General features: G+C 43.6%; 1 protein-coding gene across 8 annotated transcripts in view; it reads left to right on the top strand.

Moving 5' to 3' along the window:
* The window catches only part of LOC141127056 (uncharacterized), a 227,721-nt gene that overhangs the window by 5,716 nt on the left and 195,643 nt on the right, over positions 1–26,362 (top strand). For 5 of the 8 annotated variants that reach the window (XM_073613200.1, XM_073613202.1, XM_073613203.1 and 2 more), the window contains exon 2: positions 8,339–8,826. The exons of the other annotated variants lie outside the window; for them this stretch is intronic. In XM_073613200.1, the coding sequence (XP_073469301.1) occupies positions 8,551–8,826 (276 nt within the window). In that variant the 5' untranslated portion in view covers positions 8,339–8,550. The remainder of the gene's footprint in view (positions 1–8,338; positions 8,827–26,362) is intronic. 8 annotated transcript variants of the gene reach the window in all.

Raw genomic sequence — 26,362 nt, 5'->3', positions numbered from 1 at the left:
TTTCGATATTATTTGTGTCATTTGATATAAAATACATTGTGTTGTTTTTCTATTTGAAATGGCAATAAAAAATTATTACATTTAAAAAAAAAAATAAACAAATTTAGAATCCTCACACCCACTGTCACAATTTCAAAACAGTGCAGCTCCGCCCACACAGACGCGTCATTCATTCACAGAGTTCTATGAATGAACTACAAGTACCAATGTCCACCGCAGCCGACTGCGACTTAGTTCTCAGTGAACCCCCAAGGTTGCTAGCGAGCGCTCTTGTAGGTCATTGATTGTTCCTGCAGCTCATTAACTGCTTGCTCGTATCGGAGGTAAGGGCAGACAGTGTACTGAGAGTCTGCAGGATCCTGGCCTTGCACCTGCTGATCGGGAGTGCAATGCTTTACAGGCTGTTAAAAAAATAATAAATACACATTTTTTTTTTTTACCTGCATGAAGATTTGCATTTAATATAGGTGAACTTATTCTTTAACCACTTCCAGCCGGCCTTTAGCAAAATGATGACCGGGAAGTGGTTCAGTTATCCTGACTGGGCGTCATATGACGTCAGACAGGATAACAAGCCAGCACGCGCCCGTGGGGGCTCGCAGCGTGGCGATTGGTGATGCGGTGTGTCAGTCTGACACACCGCAACACCAATCTAGGTAAAGAGCCTCTAATGGAGGCTCTTTACCACGTGATCAGCTGTGTCCAATCACAGCTGATCATGGTGTAAACAGGAAAATCCGTGTATCGGCTTTTCCTCTATCACGCCTGACAGACGTGACTAGAGGAGAGCCGATCGGCTGCTCTCCTGACAGGGGGGGTCTGCGCTGATTATCAGCACAGCGCCCTCGAGGATGCCCACCCAGGACCACCAGGAATGCCACCCATGATGACCACCAGGTATGCCACCCATGACCACCAGGGATGCCAATCAGTAATGCCTGCCAGTGCCTTCTTATCAGTGATGCCTATCAGTGTCATCTATCAGTGTCCATCAGTGCCACCTATCAGTGGCAGATAGTGCCACCTATCAGTGCCACCCATGAGTACCCATCAGTGCCCCCTTTCAGTGCCCATCAGTGTCGCCTATCAGTGATCATCAGTGTCGCCTATCAATGCCAATCAGTGCTGCATATCAGTGCTGCCTATCAGTGCCCATCAGTGCTGCATATTAGTGTCCATCATCAGTGCCACCTCACCAGTGCCCATCAGTGCCACCTTATCAGTCCCTGTCAGTGCAGCCTCATCAGTGCCCATCAGTGAAGGAGAAAACGTACTTATTTACAACATTTTATGACAGAAACAAAGAAAAACTTAATTTTTTTCAAAATTTACAGACTTTTTTTAGCAAAAAATAAAAACCCCAGGGGTAATAAAATACCACCTCTAGCTCTATTTGTGGGAACAAAATTATAAAAATTCTGTTTGGGTACAGTGTAACATGACTGCGCAATTGTCATTAAAACAGCGACAGCGCTGAAAGCTGAAAATAGACTTGGGCAGGTAGGGGGGAAAGTGCCCTGTATTGAAGTGGTTAAAAAGTCGAATACAATACAATTATACAATACAATTATTGATAAAAAAATATATATATTTTTTTAAAAACTGTCATTTTTGGTTTTGGCCAAGTGCCTCCTGAATTTTCAGTTTCGGCACCAAAATTTTTATTCAGCGCACCTCTACATATAATTGAGTATTCTTTACAAAGTGAAGCTTTACCCCACTTACTAAGCTAATACCCTTTTGGTCTTTTCTATATACTGGTCTTTAATAACAGTAGGGGAAAAGGTTGTAATAGACCTATTAAAACTAAGGTCAACTACCATAGGTGAGGGCACAACCGAACAAGTGTATAGTCATGTGGTGGAGCACTAGTCTAGACTAGTTATCTCTAACAATGACTACTGCAAATGTGAAGATGAGAACAGTTTTCATTCAGAAGAACGGTATATAAATTATGCTGTTTGCAGCCATATTAAACTTTATTTAGAACAAATAAGATGTAATAGAGAGGAGCTCAGTCAGCTTCAGATACGGGTCTGAACCCGCCTGGAAGCTGTCAGTGCAGACCAGCAATTTTAAGCAGCCAAGGTGTTCCCGCCCCTTGTCTAATGTATGGCTGCGGGGTGGAAAATTCTGGGTGGCTTATGACTGATGGCCCACAGGGACAGCTTCCTGGCAGGATAGCTCAGGCAGGTTCAGGACAGCATCCAAACATGACTAAGCTCATCCCTAGTGCAGAGGTGTGAATGCTCCCTTCCATCTGATGTAGGGCCTATTTTTATGTATAAATCTGTATAAAGCATGACTAAAGCCCAAACTTTATTTTTTTTAACTTCAAGGTAAAGTTTAGATTCTTTGTCAGATTGTCTGCTCACTAGAACATGGTTGGCCAGACAACGAGAAATGAGGGTGATGGGTGTCAGAAAAACAAACTCATGATGGTTCGGTTTAAGACTTTTCTTACTTTACTAAAAAGTGTCTTTAAATAAAGATAGGAGTGCAGCGCCGGATAATATACCAATAATACAAGTGTATATAATGTGTATGATTACAATGTGTACAATAGGTTTACAATGTGTCATTAGTAATCAAAATCAGGTGCAAATAAAACCATCCAATAGAAAATAGTCCATGTGTGATTACTGCATTAGCAGCAATACGTGCATTTAAACACAAAGAAAAATGTGACCAAAAAAAACAGTTTATAAGTGAAAATATCCAAATGAAAAATTTCCAGTGCGAAAACCCTGGGTCTATATTTTCCACCACTTGTGCTGCCCGTCACCTTTCAATGAACAATGGAGGCTTACCAGAAAGCCTGCGACCGCCCTTACTCAGGGGGGTCAAATCAGGCTCAGTAGAACGACAGGAACACTGCTAGGATCTCACAGATTTCCCTCATAGGTGACCGGCTGGCATCAATGAAGAGCACCTTCCATGGCACGCTCCCAGGAGACAGACTCTATACACTGATGGATATACACGATAGTGTAGCCCCTTTTCAGCTTTCCCCTCCTAGGGTGACGTTTCTGAGTGTTCGCAGTGTTGTTCTGCTCTTCTTTACTGATGGTTCTGGAAGTAGATAGCGATTTACTCGCTTGTGATGGCAGTGCATCCATCCGTCAAAGGATTATATGAGGGTGAACTAATGTCCACAGACTGTGACTTCTTCTTCAGCTTCTTTTTTTGTTCTCCATCAATCACTCACTGTATGCTGCCACACTGCCGACAGGGAATGATTCCAGATGAAGTCCCACTGCACTTCCAGATCCGGCACAGTCAGGATCTGGAAGTGCAGTGGGACTTCATCTGGAATCATTCCCTGTTGGCATTGTGGCAGCATACAGTGAGTCAGATCAGCAGAAGTGTCAGATTCTGAGAATTGCAGCAGAAGGTGTAGCTTTGTAAGCCTGGGTTCACACTATAGTGATGCGGAATCCAGCATGATTCCAGCGCCAGTTCCCACATTTTTCCATTAGTGTAACAAAAAACATAACTGACCATTTTTGTGCAATAAAGCAGCATACTTGCACACTATAGCAGACCTACCTCTCAGTTTGCCCCCTCCAGTGATGTGATATCTGTGTCCCTCTGGTTGAGTCACCATTGCTACCTTCTTTTGGTGTTCCTCTAGTCTAGCTCAAGCACCTTCTTTCTTTAGATATTGGTCAGCCACTGACAGCGTAATTCCTTTGCATGTGTACATCATCCCAGCAGTGCGTGACTCTTATGCCGCGTACACACGAGCAGACTTTTCGACGGACTAGGTCCGACAGACTTTGTAGCATAGGTGCGCCGGATTTACAAACGGACGGACTTGAACACACACGATCACTCCAAAAGCACGTACAATGGGACTAGAAAAAGAAAGTTCAAGCCCCAGTACGCCACCCTTTGGGCTCCTTCTGCTAATCTTGTGTTTACCGCGTGTTAATAGAAGTTTGGTTAGAGACGATTCGTGCTTTTCAGACTTCAGCTTATTTCGATAGTTTTCTGCGGTTCAGTTTGTGCTTGTGAGGTTTGTATCTTGTTTTCAGTGCGTGTTGGTCAGTTCGTAACCTGTATAGCAGGCCGTTCTGGTCCACTCGTTCCTGATCTTCAGGTCGCTCTTCATAGGCCTTGCTGTTCTTCAGTGCGTTTGTTCTAAGTATTTTTGTTTGACCAGCCGACCGTTTTGAAGCCATGGTGCGTGGACGTACTTGTTCTCGAGTTCATGCTGCGTGGGGGCTTGGTGTTGGGGTGCATACTTTGACCCGAGCCCAGTCCATTAACAGGGCGAGGAGGAGTTCATGGATGAAGAATTGGCTGCGTCAGCGTGACCAATTCTCGCACATGCCTTTGCTCCGTGAGATCCGTGAGAATAATCCTGAGGATTTCAGGAATTATCTCAGGATGATTGACCCCGTTTTTCAACATCTGCTGGCTATGCTGACCCCTTATATCAGCAGGCAGGATACCTGCATGAGGCAAGCCATCACTGCGGAGCAGAGGCTAGTTGCCACGTTATGTTAGTTGGCGACTGGGAGAAGCCTTCAGGACCTTAAGTTCTCGACAGGCATCTCCCCCCAGGCTCTGGGGATCATTATCCCAGAGACCTGTTCTACCATAATTCAGGTCCTGCAGAAGGACTATATGAAGGTAAGCTTTTTATCCTTTAACATTACTTGATATGTCTTTAATGTTTGCTAACGTATTGTATTAATTTCATCATTACCTAATTACCATGCTTGGAATATGCTATGAATGTCCCCTTTATCTTCATGCATGCATTTTTTTTTTGGTAAATCATTTTTTGCCCTACATGCATATTTGTCTTCACTAACCTCCCCACCATGCAATCCTGGGCCCATATACACCTGTAGCCTATAGTCCCTTTAACAATGTATATTGTCAGCTCCATTGTACTGCTTTACCCCCCCCCACCCCCTCAAATGTCTCAAAATGTCATGTGTGGTCTTCTACTAAATTAGAACCACCCCCACCCCACAAATTGATCAATGGGCCATCAGAGGGGGTGAGTCATCTTATAAGTTGGCGTTATTTTTTAGATTTTTATAAATAATACTTTAAAAAATGTTAGACTGCTGTTGTGCAAAAATGTTTTTGTGTAATCTGCTAGCAAAGTTATGTTTAAAAGTACTTATATATTTTTTTTTCTTGTTTGACTCCACAGTTTCCTTCCACGCCACAGGAATGGCAGACTGTGGCCTCCCAGTTCGCTGGGAAGCATGTTTGCATTGTGCCACCACCCCATTCGGTGTCTTACTACTTTAATCATAAGGGGTTCAATAGTGTAGTATTGATAGCGGCGGTATTGGCACAATTGGATTTTATGTTCGTGGACGTGGGGAAGAAGGGCGGGTGTCTGATGGAGTAATCTTCGCACAGACCGAGTTGTGCCGGCGTCTCCAGACTGGTGGCCTGGGATTGCCACCTGATGACGAGAACGTTGAGGGACTCCCCTCTGTATTCAACAGAGATGAAGCCTTCGCTCTTGGCGAGCACCTGATGAGGACATTCCCTCAAAGGTCCCTCACCCCGGAGAGGAGGGTATTTAACTACTGGCTGGCCAGAGCGAGAAGAGTTGTGGAGAATGCCTTCGGAATTATGGCCAGCCGGTTCCGTTTGTTCCTCTTGGCCATCAATATGGCGGACTATAAAATCAATTATCTCATCATGTCTTGTTGCATTCTACATAATTTTTTAAGAAGACATTCTACAACATATCTCACTTCTGTTGGGCCTGAGGCCGGACTTAGTGCCGAATCTGCACTCACAGGCCTGGATACTGGCTGTACTGGCTTGGCCCCCCAAACCGCCCCTCAAGTGCGGGACAGATATGTCAGTTATTTTAATGGTAGGGGGGCCATTGCAATGCCAGAACATCTTTAAAATTAAAAAAAAAAAAAAAAATTATTTTGGATCAAATCTCTTGTTTTTATTCTTGTTTGATTTTATTTTTGGCTGTCTCCTAGTGCACTTGTATTGGCAAGTGCATTTCCCTTTAATCAATAAGGCCCTTTGTCACTGTAAACACAAAAAAATTACAAAACTGGTATTGAGTATTGAAAGAAGAAGCCACACACATTGTTGTAGCAAAAACATTTTACTGTGCGCACATTCAAAGGTGCATTTTTTGAAAACGTCATTTCATTTTTCTTTTTTTTATCTTTTTGTTTTTTTTTATCAATATAAATTTTTTTTTGATTATTTTAGGCATATTTATCAAAAAATATTTGTTTATACACCTTTTTTTTTTACAACAGGGTTTTTTCACACATAATAAAAAAACACAACTCTGGAACTTACAAAGTTCAACATGTCAAAAAATGTGCTGGTGATGTCACCCATGTAAAAGCAAAATTTAGTAGATGCACACAAATTGTGAGTCCAAATGACTAAAGTCAACATGTGCTATCTCCCATCATGGGGGATCAATGGACGTGTTTTGTGTGTGCAATCCCTTCCTCTCACAAACTAGCATTATGAGGAAGGGGTTGCAAACACAAAACAAGTACATTGAGATCACCTGAGGGCAGATAGCACATGATGACACACCATGTGCATCTGTTAAATTTGGCTTTTACTATTTACCAACTTTAAAAAAATTAAAATAGAAAATTTTCAAATGAAATGAAGAACATGATTGATGTTTTAGGCAAAAAGTGATTATATTCTCCCCAAAACATCAATCATGTTCTTCATTTCCTGTTGCATGCTGTCCAGCCGATTTCTCATGCTGTCAATTTGTTTTCGCATTCCATCAATTTGGCAATCCACACCATAATCTGCCCAATGAGTCTTTGTGCACTGTCTGTGCTAAATGGCTCCGCCGCTTGGCCTTCCACAACCAGAACATCACCTAAAATTTGTGTGGAAAAATGTATTTAGAAATATGCACGCCTAAATAGATTACCTTAAGCTGGGGTGTCAGACACTCACTTGGTGGGGTGCAAATCTTGCCCACTTCCTCCACCTCTCCTTCCTCCAGATCCTCGGGTGGGCGTGGTCTTAGGCTTGGGGTAATTCCCGATTCAGGCTGGGGTCCTGGGATCCTCCGACTGTTGTCTGAGTCTTTTCTCCCCTATGAGAATGAAACAAAAGGTATACTTAACACAGTGATATTTCAGGCCAGAAATAGGAATATGAAACCTTGCTTTGAAGTGGTAGACAATTGTCTGTTTGTAAAAAAAAAATATTTTAAGACAGGATTCAAATTCCCTTTTAACAAAACTGCAATACTTAAAATTTTTGTCCAAGTTTCACAGATGGAGACACCTCAAGTATCCCCTGGAGCCCCTGTGTGGATTACCCTCAAAAATGTTCTCTGGTGTCACACAGTACACTAGTGCTCCTGAGTCCAGATGTGGAAACAGCTGCTGTGTCCTGTCCTTACATTACACTGAATCATTTTTTATTAAGCATTCTAGTTTCAAACACATCTACACAACATCCAAAACTTCTTTTAATACAACAAATTATTAAGACCTAAATGTATGTAGAACCCTGTACCATCGTATTTCTTGCCAAACAATCAACATTTTATAATAATCATATGTAGTTTCAAAATAACGATCTTTACGAACGATGCTGTATAAACGAAAAGCATATGGATCAGCATGCAAGTTAGGTATCTCAATAGGAACACACAACAAGTACTTACTTTTTAAGAACCTTCTTGATTCGGCAATATTGTTCTGGCTCCATAGTTTTTAGGTCAGACCAGCGCTTCCTCAATTGTTCTTTAGCCCGTTTAATTCCAAATTTTTGCTCAATAGTGGTGACAACTGAGGACATTATCTTGTCCTTCCGCATATTGGGTCTGGTGTACGGTCCTTTTTTGCCATCATAGTCCTCCCTCCTCAACATGGCCACCATCTCCACCATCTCTTCAAAGGCCATGTTGGTGGCCTTATTTCTCCTCTTGGATCTGGATGTTTGTGGCTCTGGGCTTTCCTCTGCGCTAGTTCCAGATAATTTCTCTGCCATCTTTCTCTATATACTCACACTGCGCAATGAAGAGTAAAGGGGCGGGGAAAAATTGTTCTAAAGAACATCAGGGGCGGGCGACGCAGGTGGAGCATGACACATGCGCAGTGTATATAAAGCTAGTACGCTGGCCTACGTATGTCCGAACAGAAGTAGCGAGCGTCATAAACGAAGGTAAAGATTTAACCGTGGGTGTGTGTTTTGTGTATGTGTTTGGTGTGTGTGTATGTGTTTGGTGTGTGTGTGTATGTGTGTGTGTGTGTGTGTGTGTGCACCCTATATTCTGTAAAAAAAAATACTGTGAGTTTGGACTGACATTACAGTTTTTATCTTTTGTCTTGCCTTTCAGAAAAAATGAATCCCTTTAAGGAGGAGGATTTTTTGAGTAATTTTATTGACCTCTATCAAGAGAACTGAAACCTGTGGGAGGTCAAGCACCCCTTGTATTTCAATAAGCAAGCAAGGCAGGCAACACTGGGGAGACTTCTGGAGTTTGTAAAGACTCGAGTCCCCCAGGCAGACATTAAGTTAGTGGAAAATAAAATTGGGATCTTGTGGAATATGAACAGGCGGGAACACAAGAAGATACAGGATTCCCTCAAATCAGGAGCAGCAGCAGACAAGGTTTATGTCCCCAAGCTGTGGTACTACCCCAAACTGAGATTTCTGGATGACCAGACAGAAGCAAGGCAATCGCTTTCGACCCTTCCCTCCACCCTTTCCTCCACCTCCACCCTTCCCTCAACCTCCACCCTTCCCTCCACCCGAGCTGAGGCGTCCCTGGAAGAACCGGGCCCTTTAATCCTCGATGAAGTGGATGCGCCCAGCTGCAGCCAGGTATACTTTTTAGGGTAATTTTGGATTGTGTAAATATTAATGATGTAAACTAAAATGTTTGAATTGTTTACAAATCAATGATTTAATCACAATTATTATTATGTATACATATCACTAGACAGTAGTGGCCAAAAATGTACTTAAAAGATTGGTGAACAGCTAGAATAATGGTGGGGTCAAAATGATAGCCTTTTTCTATTTGTTTAAAATTATATTTGCAAGTCATGAGCTGAAAATGGTGTGCGATTGAGGAAGCAAAAATTACAACTATGTTCCTTTTTTTATACACAGGATGAGCTCAGCCAGGAGGAGGCTTTGCCCAGTGGTAGAGAGGAGGAGGCCATGCTCAGTGGCAGGCAGGAGGTTGCTGGGCCCAGTAGAAGCCTCACCGAATGCCAGATTTTTGATAATTTTTCACAAATTGAAAAATATATATTGTTGAAATATAAAAGTCTTCAATACGAAGACTAGTTTTACCAGACCGAGCGCTTCCGTCTTGTACTTGCTTCAGAGTATGCGTCAGTTTTGGTCCGTCGGACTAGCACACAGACGAACGGTTTGTACGCTAGAAAGCCGAGTCCGTCGGAAAGATTTGAAACATGTTTCATTTCTAGGTTCGTCGAACTTTTGGGGAAAAAAAGTCAGCTGGAGCCAACACACAATCTAATTATCGGACGGAGTCTAGTCCGCCGGACCAAGTCTGCCGGAAAGTCCGGTCGTGTGTACGCGACATTAATGCACATGCTGAATTGTCAGCAGAAGTGTCAGATTCTGAGAATTCCAGCAGAAGGTGTAGCTTTGTGAGGCTGGGTTCACACTATAGTGATGCGGGATCCAGCATGATTCCAGCGCCAGTTCCCGCATTGCTTCTCTCCTGCAGGCAGTTTACACTGCTCTCTGCGACCCGCTGCGGGTGTCAATACAAAGTTAATGACACCCCAAGATCGGTTCGCAGATCGCAGTGCAAACTGTGAATTCGGACAGGAATCTGATCGCATGGGTGTTCACACCGATTCCAGTGCAAGGCAAAAAAGGTTCCTGCACCTTTTTCATGCAAATCCAATGCGAGTTCAGCCATGCAACTGTATGGCTGAATTCGCATTGCACAGACATTGCATTGATCGGCACACCAATGCGGTGCGAATCACATGTGATGTCTGTGTTCGCAATAGTGTGAACCCAGGTTGAGAGTGAAGATTTGATATACTGTAATTGTATAACTACTTTAATAGTCATATTTTTAAATTTTGTTTAGTTACAGGGTCACTTGGTGCGGCCCTAAGCTCTAGTCTACAAATTCCATTATGATTAAAATAACCCTACATCTACCCTTAGCTAACAAAAAAAAATGCATTTTGGCTGGAGTTTTTTTTTAAATTAAGGTAGAAGTAAACACTTATGGGGTGACATTTACTTTGCTAAAGCCCCACAAAGCATAAAGAATTGTTATGTTTTTATTTTTCATAACATACTTTGTGGTTTTCACCTACTGTATTTTCATCCTCTGTTTTATCGAAGATCTGCTGATCTCCTGCAGCCACTTCCTGTCTACATGCGAGTACTCCAGCATGAGCTGCATGGCATTTTTCAGGGTGGGTTTCCTGATAGAAACAACTGTGAATGATGCCTGAGTAATGTGAGCTAACGCAGCCACTTGTAGTCTCTATCAGAGGCCCATGTGACGAGTGAAAATGCAGGAACACAATTGAAAGCCAGGGTCCCAATGTTGTCAACCTATGGCCGCTGTCACAAAATGCGGATTACCCGCAGTTTCCCATCTATTGTTTGTTATACAGTATCTCACAAAAGTGAGTACATCCCTCACATTTTTGTAAATATTTTATTATATCTTTTCATGTGACAACACTGAAGAAACGACACTTTGCTACAATGTAAAGTAGTGAGTGTACAGCTTGTATAACAGTGTAAATTTGCTGTCCCCTCAAAATAACTCAACACACAGCCATTAATGTCTAAACCGCTGGCAACAAAAATGAGTACACCCCTAAGTGAAAATGTCCAAATTGGGCCCAATTAGCAACCCCCCCCCCGGTGTCATGTGACTCGTTAGTGTTACAAGGTCTCAGGTGTGAATGGGGAGCAGGTGTGTTAAATTTGGTGTTATCGCTCTCACTCTCTCCTACTGGTCACTGGAAGTCCAACATGGCACCTCATGGCAAAGAACTCTCTGAGGATCTGAAAAAAATAATGATTGCTCTACATAAAGATAGCCTAGGCTATAGGAAGATTGCCAAAACCCTGAAACTGAGCTGCAGCACAGTGGCCAAGACCATACAGCAGTTTAACAGGACAGGTTCCACTCAGAACAGGCCTCGCCATGGTCGACCAAGGAAGTTGAGTGCACGTGCTCAGCATCATATCCAGAGGTTGTCTTTGGGAAATAGACATATAAGTGCTGCCAGCATTGCTGCAGAGGTTGAAGGCGTGGGGGGTCAGGCTGTCGGTGCTCAGACCATACGCTGCACACTGCATCAAATTGGTCTGCATGGCTGTCATCCCAGAAGAAAGCCTCTTCTAAAGATGATGCACAAGAAAGCCCGCAAACAGTTTGCTGAAGACAAGCAGACTAAGGCCATGGATTACTGGAACCTTGTCCTGTGCTCTGATGAAACCAAGATAAACTTTTTTGGTTCAGATGGTTTCAAGCATGTGTGGCGGCAACCAGGTGAGGAGTACAAAGACAAGTGTGTCTTGTCTACAGTCAAGCATGGTGATGGGAGTGTCATGGTCTGGGGCTGCATGAGTGCTGCCGGCACTGGGGAGCTACTGTTCATCGAGGGAACCATGAATGCCAACATGTACTGTGACATACTGAAGCAGAGCATGATCCCCTCCCTTCGGAGACTGGGCCGCAGGGCAGTATTCCAACATGATAAGGACCCCAAACACACCTCCATGATGACCACTGCCTTGCTAAAGAAGCTGAGGATAAAGATGATGAACTGGCCAAGCATGTCTCCAGACCTAACCCCTATTGAGCATCTGTGGGGCATCCTCAAATGGAAGATGGAGGAGCGCAAGGTCTCTAACATCCACCAGCTCTGTGATGTTGTCATGGATGAGTGGAAGAGGACTCCAGTGGCAACCTGTGAAGCTCTGGTGAACTCCATGCCCAAGAAGGTTAAGGCAGTGCTGGAAAATAATGGTGGCCACACAAAATATTGACACTTTGGGCCCAATTTGGACATTTTCACTTAGGGGTGTACTCACTTTTGTTGCCAGCAGTTTAGACATTAATGGCTGTGTGTTGAGTTATTTTGAGGGGACAGCAAATATACACTGTTTTACAAGCTGTACACTCACTACTTTACATTGCAGCAAAGTGTCATTTCTTCAGTGTTGTCACATCAAAAGATAGAATAAAATATAAACAAAAATGAAATGGGTGTACTCACTATTGTGAGATACTGTATATAATTACATAGTTAGTCAGGTTTAAAAAAGACATAAGTCCTTCTAGTTCAACCAAAAAAAAAAAAAATCATACAATCCCATATACACAAGCCTTCACCCATAGTTGATCCAGAGGAAGGCAAAAACCCGAGCAAAGCTTAATCCAATCTGCTATAGCAGAGGAAAAAATTCCTTCCTGATCCCAGAGAGGCAATTGGATTTTCCCTAGATCAACTTAACTATAAATGTCAGTACCCAGTTATATTATGTACATTTAGGAAAGAATCCAGGCCTTTTTTAAAGCAATCTACTGAGCTGGCCCGAACCACCTTTGGAGGGAGTCTATTCCACATTTTCACAGCTCTTACTGTGAAGACACCTTTTCTTAATTGGAGATGAAATATTTTTTCCTCTAGACGTAAAGAGTGCCACTTTGTCCTCTGTGATGACTTAAAAATAGAAGTATGTTTTTTTTTTCTTCCTAATCATACTTACCTAGGTGGATGCAGCATCAGACCGATGTTGCAGCTGTCCCCCGGCATCTCTGCACTGAGAACCGAGCCACCGAACACCACTGATGGATTCTTCTTTAAAGTGAAAAATTAAACACCAAGTTCACAGCTGACAGGGAAATTATAAGCTTCTCCCTATAAGCAAATAATTTCTTTGCGCTTAAAAGCACAAAAAACAGATATCTTATATAATGCTGGGAAAGCGCGCTTGTATTTCTCCAAGTAGCACAGACACAGATGCTGGTATCACCTTGAGCTTAGCAGAATCTTCTAGAGCAGGGATATGTAATTAGCAGACCTCCAGCTGTTGCAGAACTACAAGTCCCATGAGGTATATCAAGACTCTGACAGCCACAAGGCAGAGGCATGATGGGACTTGTAGTTTTGCAACAGCTGGAAGTCCGCTAATTGCATATCCCTGCTCTGAAGAGTAGCCAGCTCCTTTTATTTATACTATAAACATGAATAACAAAGGAAGGTGGTGGCTTCAGAATAAGCCAATCAGACACGTGTATTCTTTCAAAAGAACCAATCACACACATGTGTATATTTAAATAGAAATACAGTAGTGACATGTGCAGATGGTCATGTGCAGGGCCATGCGGCAAGCGTCTTTGTGAGACACAATTTTAACACTACTTACATGACTCTGAACACGATCATGTGCACATTCCCACTGCTACCAATGATGCAAGCCATACTCCATCATGGCTCAGTGGGCCATAATTTTGTATGGTTATGCTATGTTTCCCATGTACGCAGATCTGCTTACTTAGGAGTTTAGATGCAGTTGCCATGTCCCTTGGTGAGGCATAAACAAACATCCTTAAAAGAGCAAACAGATCTGCCATGTCCACGGGAAGGTCATGCTCACATGAGCGTATTACAGCAAAACTGACACTGGGGGACATCTGTCAACATACATTAATAAAAATTTCCACAACACTATATGCACCACTTATGTATTTGTACATGTTGATCATATCCCCCCTTAATCTCCTCTTCTCAAGAGAGAATACATTCAGTTCCTCTAATCTTTCCTCATGGCTGAGCTCCTCCATGCCTTATAAGTTTGGTTGCCCTTCTCTGCACTTTCTCCAGTTCCCCGATATCCTTTTTGAAAACTGGTGCCCAAAACTGAACTGCATATTCCAGATGAGGTCTTAATAATGATTTGTAGAGGGGCAAAATGATATCTCTCTCTCTGGAGTCCATACCACTCTTAATACAAGAAAGGACTTTGCTCGCTTTGGAAACCGCAGCTTGGCATTGCATGCTATTATTGAGCTTATGATCTACCTTAACCCCCAGATCCTTCTCTGCTATGAATTCCTCCAGTTGTACTCCCCCTAGTATGTATACTGCATGCATATTCTAAGCCCCCAATTGCATAAGTTTACTTTTATCAACATTAAACCTCATTTGCCCAATTAGTGCACTGAGGTCGGTTTGTAAGTTGGAGACATCCTGTGAAGATGTTATTCCACTGCATAGCTTGGTGTCATCTGCAAAGACAGAAATGGTACTTTTAATCCCAGACCCTATATTATTTATATAGATATTAAAAAGTAAGGGTCCCAGCACTGAACCTTGGGGTACACCACTAAAAACCTTAGATCATTCAGAATAATGGTCCAGACACACGGTCGGGTTTTCCGACGGAAAATGTTCGATGGGAGCCTTTTGTCGGAAATTCTGACCGTGTGTAGGCTCCATCGGACAGTTTCCATCGGAATTTCCGTCGCACAAAATTTGAGATCAAATTTTCCGACAACAAAATCCGTTGTCGGAAATTCCGATCGAGTGTACACAATTCCGACGCACAAAATGCAACACATGCTCAGAATCAAGCAGAAGAGCCACACTGGCTATTGAACTTAATTTTCTCGGCTCGTCGTACGTGTTGTACGTCACCGCGTTCTTGACGTTCACAATTTCCGACCAACTTTGTGTGACCGTGTGTATGCAAGACAAGTTTGAGCCAACATCCGTCGAAAAAAAACCATGGATTTTGTTGTCGGAATGTGCGATCGTGTGTACGAGGCATTAGAATCATTAACCACTACTCTCTGCATTTGTTTTAACCAGTTTTTTATCCATTTACAAATTGATCTTTCCAAGCCTGTTAGACTTTACCTTACCCATGAGCCATGTGTGGGGAACTGTGTCAAACGCTTTTACAAAATCCAAGTATACCACATCCACAGCCACCCCCTGTCCAAGGTTTTACTTACCTCTTCATAAAAAGAAATCAGGTGTGTTTGACAACTTCTGACTTTCATGAATCCATGCTGTCTGTTGCTTAAAATATTTTTTTCCAGCTAGAACTCGTCTATGTGGTTTTTTATTAAACTCTCCAGTATCTTCCCGACTATAGAAGTTAAACTAACAGTTCTGTAGTTACTTGGCAAAGACTTTGATCCCTTTTTAAATATGGGCACCACATTGGCCTTGCGCCAATCCAGTGGTACTAGTCCAGTCATTAACGAGTCCCTAAAAATGAGAAACAATGACTTTGAAATGACAGAGCTCAATTCTTTTAGGATCCGTGGGTGGATGCCATCTGGTCCAGGTGCTTTATCCACCTTTATTCTGTCTAAATATTTCTGGACCATATCACTTTTGAGCCATTGTAGATCATTTGTCACTACCTCCCCCATTATAGACATGAGCTCCCCCATGCTCCTTTGTATACACAGAGTTGAAGACATTTTTTTAATAAATTAGCCTTCTCTTTGTCCCCAGTCACCCACTCTAGATTATTTTGTAAAGGGCCTACATGCTCAGACCTGACCTTTTTACTATTAATATATTTGAAAAAGTTTTGTCTCACATTTTTGGCGCATATTCTGAAAGCACACCAAATTTACAGCATGCAGGTGTGCTTTCAATAAATGCACCAAAAACGTGGGAAAAAATAGAAAGTCTATGGGCAACCATGGGTAACCCTCATGAAAACTGCGGGTACATTGCTCTGCACCTGCACCGTGGCCAAACCGGTGTGAAAGCGCCCTATAACGGGAATCGCCTGGAAAAAAACCTTTATGGTATGATCATTAGGGATGGGCCAGTTCGGTTCGCACCAGAACATGCAAACAGGCAAAAAATTTCTTTTCAATTTTCTTTATTAAAGGTTTTGCAAATTATACAAAATGGCATGAACAATCAGTCAGCAAACATATTTTCTGTTAAATGACACAAAAGTGTTGTACAGAACACAAAGGAAAAAAAAAAAAAAAAAAAAAAGGGGGGGGGGGGAGGGGGGGATAAAGAAGATAAATTTGCCCCGTAAGCGGAGTACTCTTAACTTTTTGGTAATATTAAATCAAGTTGTAGTACCTTTAGTACATCTCAGTATCAGGGCCCTTGGCGTCAAAGGAGGTTAGGCCTTTAAAATGAGTTTACCTTGTTCCTCCCTCGGGGCCAAGAGAGGCTTCATAACTCTCCACTTGTATCCATAAGTAGAGTTTTTTTTTTAAACATAAAAAGAGAAGAAAGGGAGGGGAGAAGAGAAGTGATATAAAGTAAGGTTAAGATGAAGGAGGAGAATGGAAAGGAGAGAAAGAGAAAAAAAGATAAAGGTCCAGAATCCAAAGAAGAAGCCTTTTCCCTCGGCCTGGGTCCCCCACCATACAGTTCTAGAGACTATGGGGCTTGGAGGTATCTGATCCAGGGGGACCACACCCTGTCAAATCTGGCTTGTCTGTCTTTAAGGATACTGGCCAATTTTTCGTTGACCATGATCCAAGATATTTTATTCTTTACCAGTGCGAGGTTGACCACTGGAGTTTTCCATGCTCGTGCTATTGTGATTTTAGCTGCTGAAAAAATAAAGAAGATGAGAGTTCGGAGATGTCTAGGGGTCCCATCTGGCAAGTCTGCAAATAGCGCCGTCTTGGGATTTTTAGGTAGATTTTGTCCTGTCACTGAGTAGGCCAAGGTGAATACTCTGATCCAGAAGCGCTGGATTTTGGGACAGGACCACCAAACATGTAACATGGTGCCCTCCTGCCCGCATCCTCTAAAGCAAAGGGGCGAAGTTCCGGGGTACATCCTCGCCAGCCTCGCCGGGACAAGGTACCACCTGGACAACACCTTGTAGTTTCCCTCCACCAGGGAAGTATTAAGTATTCCCTTATGCACCATGGTCGACCATTTCCCCCATATCTCCTCCTCTATAGTCTCTCCTAGATCAGATTCCCATGCTATTTGGTATGAAAGTTTGGTGTGTTGGGTATTGAAGAGGGCATAGAGCTCAGAGATCCCTCCCCGTGACTCAGTTCTGCGTAAGCATTTATTCTCAAACAAGGTCCTAGTAGTTATGTCTATCAGATCAGTAGCTAGGGATTTGATGAAGTGAGTGATTTGATATAGACGGAAAGATTCCGTCTGTGGCATCTGTAATGTCTCTCGAAAATAAGACTGTTGCTTGATCCCTTTGTGATCTATGAAATGTGCTATCCTATAAAGGCCTTTGTTAACCCACCACGTAAATTGCTGGGGATTTTGTCCTGGAGGGAAGTGTGGGTTATTGAATATAGGGGCTACAGGAGAATGAGGAGATTTCAATGAGTGTATTTTGTTCACCGTGTCCCACAGACGTAGGGAGTGGGATAAGGAAGGGCACAATATGGCCCGACGTTCTCTTGTCGGGAGCCACAGCAGGAGGTCTATTGGTAGTGAGGGACTGGCTTGTGCTTCCAACCGAACCCAGTCTGGTTGGTATGTTGTAGAAAAAATTTGGTAAAGTTGTACCAGTTGGGCCGCCCTATAATATTTCACGAAGTGGGGAACTCCCAGTCCTCCCTTCCCTTTGGAAATATAGAGAGTGGAGTGAGCTACTCTGCATCTCCCACCACCCCAAATATATTTATATATTAGCGTCTGAAGTTTTCTAAGGAATGCAGATGGTATCGGGATCGGTAATGATCGGAAATAGTAAAGGATTCGGGGGAGTACCGTCATCTTTATGGCTGCTATTCTACCCATCCAGGAAAGATCATGTGACTGCCAGTTCTTTAGTTCTTGTTCAATGGACTTAAAAAGTGGGGTGTAATTAACCTGAAACAGTGTAGAGACATCCCGAGTAAGTTTAATTCCCAGATAAGGGAGTGCCTGTGTGCACCATTAAAGGGAAACGACTGTTGTATTGCATCACGTACCGGGCCAGGAAGGTTTATGTCCAACGCTTCAGATTTAGATTGGTTAACCCGTAGACCAGAGACAGTTTCAAATCTAGAGAGTGTAGCAAATAAATTAGGTAGAGTTGTAATCGGATCTGTTACAAATAATAACAAGTCGTCGGCGAATAAAGCACATTTATGTGTCCTGCCGCCACTAGGTACCCCATGAATGTTGGGGTTAGCACGGATTGCCTCTGCCAGTGATTCGATCGCTAGAACAAAAAGGAGAGACGAGAGAGGGCATCCCTGCCTGGTTCCTTTCTTTATCTGTATAAGATCAGACTTGTGTCCATATGCAAGAATGTTGGCCGAAGGATTAGAGTATAATGTGCCAATAAGGCTCATAAATTTAGGCCCGCAGTTCCACTGTCTCAATGTATGGAAGAGGAAGGGCCAGGAAATGGAGTCAAAGGCCTTGTGAAGGTCCAATGACAAAAGCATTCCTCGCCTAGCGCCCATCCCATCCCAATTAGAGCGTAAAATAGAAATCAGATCAGTGGCCCGTCGGATCTGGTCAGCAGCTTGCCGCCCCGTGACAAATCCCACTTGGTCTATATGGATATATTGCGCCAGAAATGTATTAAATCGGTTTGCATAGATTTTTGTGAGTAGCTTCAGGTCGCTGTTGATCAGTGATATCGGGCGATAGTTTGCCACTTCACTATGATCCTTGTCTGGCTTGGGGATCAGACTGATGTGAGCTCTGTTAGAATCTGTATCAAGTTGCTCCCCGTCACGAAGGGCATTAAAGAATTTTAGTAGATGAGGTGTCAATAGTGGAGCAAATTTCTTATAATAAGAGGCTGAGAAGCCATCCGGCCCCGGAGTCCTGGACGCGTTAGCCTGTTTTATTGCAGACAATATTTCTGTTACGGTGATGTCTCCCTCCAATACCTCCCGGTGAGAATCCGAGAAAGATGGTAGGGCCACGTCTTTAAAAAAGTCATCCAGGGCTCCGGGAGGGGGGGCCTCCTGTGTAGAGTATAAGGAAGTATAGTAGGAGTGGAACAATTTTGTGATAATTTGTGGGTTCTGTGTCAAGTTTCCATTAGGCTGTCTGAGTTTTGGGGGTACCGTCCGACGGGTCCTAGGCGTTAGTCTGCGAGCCAGCATAGTACCAGGTTTATCCTTCAACGTATAGAAGGAAGCCTGGGTCCATCTAAGGCTTTTTTCCGCTTTAGTTGTCAAGCAAAGGTTTAATTCCAACCTAGTGGAATCTATTTTGTCTCTCAAGTCTAGGTCAGGGCACTGTTTGTGCTGGGACAATAGATCATTTAATTCCCGTTCTTTTTCCTGTATTAATGAGTTAGAGTGTTTCTTAATTCGGGACGCTATTTGTATGAGATATCCTCTAATTGTGGCCTTGTGAGCAGCCCAGTTGGTCACAGGGGAAGTATCTTCCGAGTCGTTCAATGAGAAATATTCCTTAAGGTGCTGCTCCACATCAAAACAGACGGAAGGGTTGCTCAGAAGAGAATCATTTATTCTCCAGGGAGCCGGACCCCTAGTGTCTCGTAGAGAGTCACACGTGGTCCAAAGCAAGGAGTGATTTGACCAAGTCACTTCCCCTATTTTACTGGCCCGAAAAAGAGGAACACTTGTGGGGTTTGTGAAAAAGTGGTCTATTCTGGAGTAGGTATTGTGGACATGGGAAAAGAACGTGTAATCTTTCCTGGATGGGTTTAACTCTCTCCAGACGTCGATCAAGTTGTGATAATATAACATTTTGGCTAATTTAGATCCAACTTTGGGGAAGTGTCGTGGAGCCGATGAGGGCCTCCTGGTTTTGTCGAAAATAGAGTCTAGGGCCACATTGGAGTCTCCTCCAAAGAGAACAACTCCTCCTAGGTCAGGGGACACGGTGTGCAGTAGTTTACGAAAAAAAGGTAGTTGGCCTGTGTTGGGTGCATAGTAAGAAATTAAGGTAACGCGGGAGCCCTCTAGGTTTCCTATTAATGCTAGGTATCTGCCCTCTGGATCACTAATTTGTTTCTCCAGTGAAAAGGAGACCCGCTTGGAAAAACATATTGCCACCCCTCCAGTCTTACCCGGGCCGTTCGCTAGATAAAAGTGGGGGTAGTAGTGGTGTAGAAATTTAGGATTGTAATTCGAAGGAAAGTGTGTTTCTTGAAGGAAAAGCACGTCTGTGTGTAGGGATTTGTAGTGTTGAAAAGCCATTCTGCGTTTAACTGGAGAATTAAATCCCTGAACATTATGTGTAACAATTTTAAAGGGGAGGTCTGTATTCTGGTTCGCCATGGTGCAATCAAGAAGCAATAAACTCACTCACCTATGCCCCAGAGGATGGTCTCAGGGCTGTCCAACTGGCGAAGTTCACTTAGTGGTCAGGACCCAGGACCGAGGGACTCCAAGGGAAAGATTTAAGAAGAGGAAGAGAGAGAAAGGGAAAGAAAGAGAGGTAGAGAGTAGAGATGGAGTTTACAACCTGAATAAGTACTGTCCTACAAAATGGAGAAAACAATATTAGAACAAGTCACTTATATTGTTAATGATAGCTAAATTGTAATAACAAGGGGGGGAAAAAAAAAAAAAAAAGGGGGGGGGGGGAGGGGGTATAAGCCCCTTGTCGTCAGTAACAGCCTTGGGTTAGACCCAAGGCCAGGTTTGATCCCAGTCTCCTCAACAAGGGGGGAGAGCAAAATCAAACATTGCAGATGACATCCGCCACCGGCCATTAGAACACCCTTGAATCATTAACTGTAGAACCATACTTTTTTAACAAGGAATGGAAGTCCCATTGTTGTTGTACACTATATTAGAGGATAGTGTTTGTTTATAAGGGAGGGTTTCCCTCTTTCTGTAACATAACTGTAAACTTAAACCCTCAATGGTTCTAACTGTGATTCTAACTGTGATCCCGCCCTAGGATCAATTAGGGAAATTAGCGACAAAGAAGAAATTTTTCATCATCCCAAAAGGGACCTTGACAGCCGTCGTCGTCAGGGAGGTTGAGCCTTGAGCTTGGCCTTGCTTCTTGTGGAGCGCCGCACCTGGGATAGGGGGCTCTGCAGTGGCACGCTGGTTGGAGGTTTGGATTGTGGGGTATGGGGGGAGCCTCTAGGTTCAGTGGAGATCAGGCCCAGACTTCTCAGCAATGTTTCGCCATCAGGAAAGGTCGAGAAGGCGTGTTTTTTGTTACGGAAGGTAAAATTCAGTCGGAACGGGAAGGTCCAGTGATACTTTATGTTGTTAGCAATGAGTGGTTGTAGCAGCGGTTTCAATGCTCTGCGTTTTTGTACGGTGACAGGCGAGATGTCGGCAAAAATCTGGATAGAGTGCTCTCTCAGGTGTAAGTCCGCGATCTCCCTTGCTTTAGCCATCACTCTTTCTTTCACCTCGTAATAGTGAGGTTTTACAATGATATCTCTTGGTAGACCATCAGGACGGGGAGCAGTCAGGGCCCTGTGGACTCGATCTAGTTCCATTCTGTGGGGGGGTATATCTGGAATAAGGTATGAAATCAGTTCCTTGACAATAGCCTCAGTGTCTGTGAAACTTTCAGGGATGCCGCGGACACGAAAGTTGTAGCGGCGAGAGCGGTTCTCCAGGTCATCGATCTTGTTTAAGGCGTCATCAAGCCTTTTGTGGATATTCTCTATGCAGTCAGTATTTTGGTTGGTCCTCGTAATAGTATCATCCAGCGTGTTTTCTAACGTTCCTAAGCGGGTACCCAATTCTTGAAATTCACGTTTAAGGTCGGAGGTTATGCGTGTAGTGGCCTTTTCCAGACCTTGGTCAAGCAATGCAGAAAATCTGGCTAAGAGTATAGGATCCCCAGAATATTCAGCGGGTGGTGGAGCCGCCTGCACATTGGATGGATAGCTAGGGCTATTATCTGGGCTCCCCTGGCTGAATAGCATGTCCCCCAGAGCCCTATCCACATCAGATTGTGAGGAGAACATGTCCCGTTCTGGAGATAGTGAAGCTGCTTGGGAGGTCGCCTCATTTGCCTCCCCTGCCAAGCTGTGGAATAAGGCATTCTCAGGCTGTGTCTGCGGTGGGGGCTGCTGTTTGTTAGTGAGCCGCGCTGCTGCCGCCGCCATCTTGGTGTTTCAGGCACTCTCTGGCCTATGTCAGAGCGGCAGCTGGGGGGGCTAATCTGGCCTACCTCAACCTGTGGTGATGATTCCCAGGGCTGCAGGTGTCCGGGGGCTGCTCGTTGTGATTAGCAGGGTTACTGGAAGCCCAGGTGAGGAGGAGCGATCGGCCCGGCGGGTAGTGTAATTGAGGCCGCGGCTTCCGGCCTTCCCTGGTCCCCGCTCCAGCGGCTAACGTGGGGACAGTTTATGGTGCGTCCGGGCCACGGATCAGGTTCCCGGGGTAACGGTGGTCCGATCAGGGCTTTTTTCGCCGGCGGGCGGGATCGTTATCTGTCCGGGTGAGTGACGAGCAGGCCGGTGGGGAGCGGAGCCGAGACTTCACACAGCCGCCATCTCAGCCTCGCGCATGCGCCCTGTCGCAAACAGGCAAAAAATTTGTGCGAACATGAGAACCCTATTAAAGTCTATGGGACACAAACATGAAAAATCAACAGTGCTCATTTTAAAGGCTTATATGCAAGTTATTGCCATAAAAAGTGTATGGGGACCCGGGTACTACCCCAGGGGACATGCATCAATGCAAAAAAAAGTTTTTAAAATGGCCGTTTTTTCGGGAGCAGTGATTTTAATAATGCTTAAAGTGAAACAATAAAGATTAAATAGTCCTTTAAATATCATGCCCTGGGGTGACCTTAGTCTGCCTGTAAAATGGCGCATCTCTGTGATATGTTTTACAGTGCCGCAGCAAAATGACATTTCTAAAGGAAAAAATGTAATTTAAAATTGCTTGTGGCTGTAATGTATTGCCAACTGGTATGAATATTAAGGTGAACTCCATGCCATAATTTTTTAAAAACCAGCGTGGGGTCCCCCCCAAAATCCATACCAGCCCTTCAGGTCTGAATGGATTTTAAGGGGAATGCCACGCCAAAATTTATAAAAAAAATTGCTGTGGGGTACCCCCCAAAATCCATACCAGACCCTTATCCGAGCATGCAGCTTGGAGTACAGGATAGGACGAAGGGAGCGCCCCCTTCCCTCCTGAACTAGGCCACATGCCCTCAACATGGGGAGGGTGCTCTGAGGTCCCTGGCTCGGTGGTTGTGGAGGTCTGCGGCCGGGGGGCTTATCGGAATCTGAAAGCCCCCTTTAAAAAGGGGGCCCCCAGATCCCGTCCCTCCCCCTATGTGAATGGGTATCAGGTACATTGTACCTCTACCTATTCACCAAAAAAAAAGTTTAAAAAAAGTAAAAACCATGATGTCCATCCATCGTCAATCACGTCGTCTGATGGACCCGAAAAAATAGAAAAAAACCCAAAATATTCTGCCTCCATGGGAGGCGTCCCGCCGACTGCTGTCTTTTCGCTGTGACAGCTGTTATATAGGCAAGGGAGGGGCCACCCGCTGATTGTAACCGGATGACCCCGCCCCCTCTGATGGCACATGACATCAGAAGGGCGGGGTCACTCGGTTACCTCACGAGCTGCACCCCCCTAGGGCGCAAAATAGTCTAGCACCGGCCCTGCCCTTTACAAAGAATCAGCGCACCATTACACTATCAATCACTTTTCATTCCTGGTATTCAGGGTTTTTCAGGTGCAGCAGACTTAATTAATTGAATTGTCAGTGCTTCCCTTCACCTACACATTGTGATGAACGCTAAGAGCAAGGCTTGGATTAATTCTCTGAATAAGGACAATTAAGCTTTCCTTCCGGAGTGGATGGAAAGGTGTAATAATAATCTTGTACAGGTTAATGGTCAGGAAATATGGTGGCCCTCCTGCAGACTGGGTTGGAGGGGCTCCTTCACTTGGGACAGAAATAGTTATCAACAATATCCCTCAAGAGATCTATGAAGATAAATTAATTCCACCTTTGCAGACTGTTGGAACATTGTATGAGTTTGTCTCATAGACAGTTGTAGACTGGTGACGCAAAGTCTAAGAGGAAGTAGGATCCCCGATTAATCAAAGAATGGTCTGGGCACCTAGGTTTGTTTAAATGACTAGTTAATTAGTTCATTTTAAATGGATCACTGTCAGCTATTAGTTGCTAGAGATGTATTGACATACTGCTTATGTTGGCTGTTCCTTAGCTATGGTAATTATCTTACTGTTTGAATAATTTGATCAAATTCTTATCTGATCTGGTGTACTATATATTCTGTGTGTTTTCAATAAAGTGAGTTCCAGTTTGCATCTAAGCTATTATCGGCTAGTCTTGGGTGCTCTGCTATAATATATGGTTCCTGGGTTCAGACTGGAGAAAGCTATATATCTTGACGGAGGCACCTAAGCTGGGTGCTGTATGGTTTTGTCACAATCAGCATCTAGCCTTTAGTACCATCAAGCGGAAAAAAAAAATCTCTGCTTTGGCCGCTCTTTTTTGGAAACTGTTGGCCTCCACATTTTGCAGCATGTTACTGTATACTGTATGTTACACCTTTATTTAGAGTGTTATGTAACATGGTGCAAATGAGACCCTCAAGCCGCCCCCTTCCTGTTGACAGGAGCAATGCAGAACTCCACCCTTGGGAGTGCACCGCTCCATAGTGATCACCTCTCCTAAGAACAGCTGTCTCCGCAATCAGGCAGGGTGCTGGCTCTGTTTGCAACAGAGATAATGGAAAAATAGAACGCTGGATAGCTGCACTCTAAAAAAGTTCACCATTATTAAAAAATTTATATCAAAGCATCACAGGGTAATACAGACTAACTGCACAGCTGCTGACATGTTTCACACCAGATATGGTGCTTAGTCATAGCTGACTAAGCACCATATCTCATGTGAAATGCGTCAGCGCTGTGCAGTTAGTCTGTATTAAAATGATACAGAACTAGTGCGCACAACCAGAATCTCACAAAATCAAGGGTACTAGAGTAAAGATTAGAGAAGATAAAATCACGTCACACCACTTGATAAAGTCACGTGGTGTGACGCAACGCGTCAGGGTAGGAGGAGCCAGGTGCCGACGCTTCCCGGGGACGGCCGTACCCGGAAGCCTGATTGTTTCTGCTGCAATTTCGTTAACAGTTTCAGTTTTTAATGTAAGTTACTACTTTTTATCAATAAACTTGTATTGGAATTACTTCACTATGGAAGCATCTCCTTCTTCATTGCTATTCTGGGGTCGGTGGGAGCGCTGGTGACTAGATAGAGAGTCTGACCCACGCATACCCTTTGGAAGAGGGGGACGGCTGTTGGAGCATCATCCCTGACAGAGGAATATTAACTATCTGCCTGACTTGGCCCATTGGGGGCCGCTGATAGAGGTGAGAGGCTGGGGGAAACACCTGTGTGCTGCACCTACTTTTCAAGTGAATGAATCCAGCACAAAGTCACGCTACTGGCATGTTAATATTAACCATCTGTATGGACATTATGAATCACATTGCATGAAGCATTAGTTTTGGACTTGATCACAGTTTACTGTCACAGTTGTTTTCTTTTTTGTATCTTCATTATACTATAATTTTAGGAGGATAGAGAAGTTGGATTTTGGGAGTCTATTTCAGAGTCAGATCTGTATATATGCACGGCTCTGCACTAATGTCACTTTTTTGCACTTGATCACTTTGTATATATATATATGTGATATAGAGTTGCACTTTTATATTTATTATTGCATCACAGTTGCTTTGATATCATCTATCCATCAGCATTATTTATTTTGTGTAGGAAATTATTTTTATTTTTATTTATTAAGCTGGAGAAAATTATGCACAATGTATGACACACTTTGAGGAACTGTTTATTTTCATCTATTGTGTCGGTGTTTAAAAGCACCGTTGGTCACAGTTTTACACAGTCTGATTGAGGAACACTTGAGTTATTGGATGATATATATATATTTTATTTTGGTTTATTTACCAGTATTTAATAGTTTTGTTGATTTGGTTGCCCCCTAATGGGAGAAGTAAGTATTGTCCATCAAGAGAGTTTTTTGAGTATTGAGCAGTAAGGAAGCATTAAGATTTCTTTAGTTTGAGATTTATATCAAGTGGTAAATTTTGATTAGCGCCACATAATTTTTACCTTTAGTTAGTCTGTATTGCCCTGTGATGCTTTGATATTCATTTTTTAATAAAGGTGAACTTTTTTTGGGTGTGGCTATCCAGCGTTCTATTTTTCCAGGACTCCACCCTTGCTGTGTGAGATTTTTCTGCAAATACACTATATTGCCAAAAGTATTGGAACGCCTGCCTTTACATGCACATAAACTTTAATGGCATCCCAGTCTTAGTCCGTAGGGTTCGATATTGAGTTGGCCCACCCTATAACAGCTTCAACTCTTCTGGGAAGGCTGTCCACAAGGTTTAGGAGTGTCTAAAGCATGGGTGCTCAACTTGTGGCCCTACAGCTGT

The sequence above is a fragment of the Aquarana catesbeiana genome, linkage group LG02, assembly GCF_042186555.1.
Source record: "Aquarana catesbeiana isolate 2022-GZ linkage group LG02, ASM4218655v1, whole genome shotgun sequence".
Lineage (NCBI taxonomy): Eukaryota > Metazoa > Chordata > Amphibia > Anura > Ranidae > Aquarana > Aquarana catesbeiana.
Note: the sequence above shows the minus strand (reverse complement) of the source record. Positions and strands in the feature narration are given on the sequence as shown.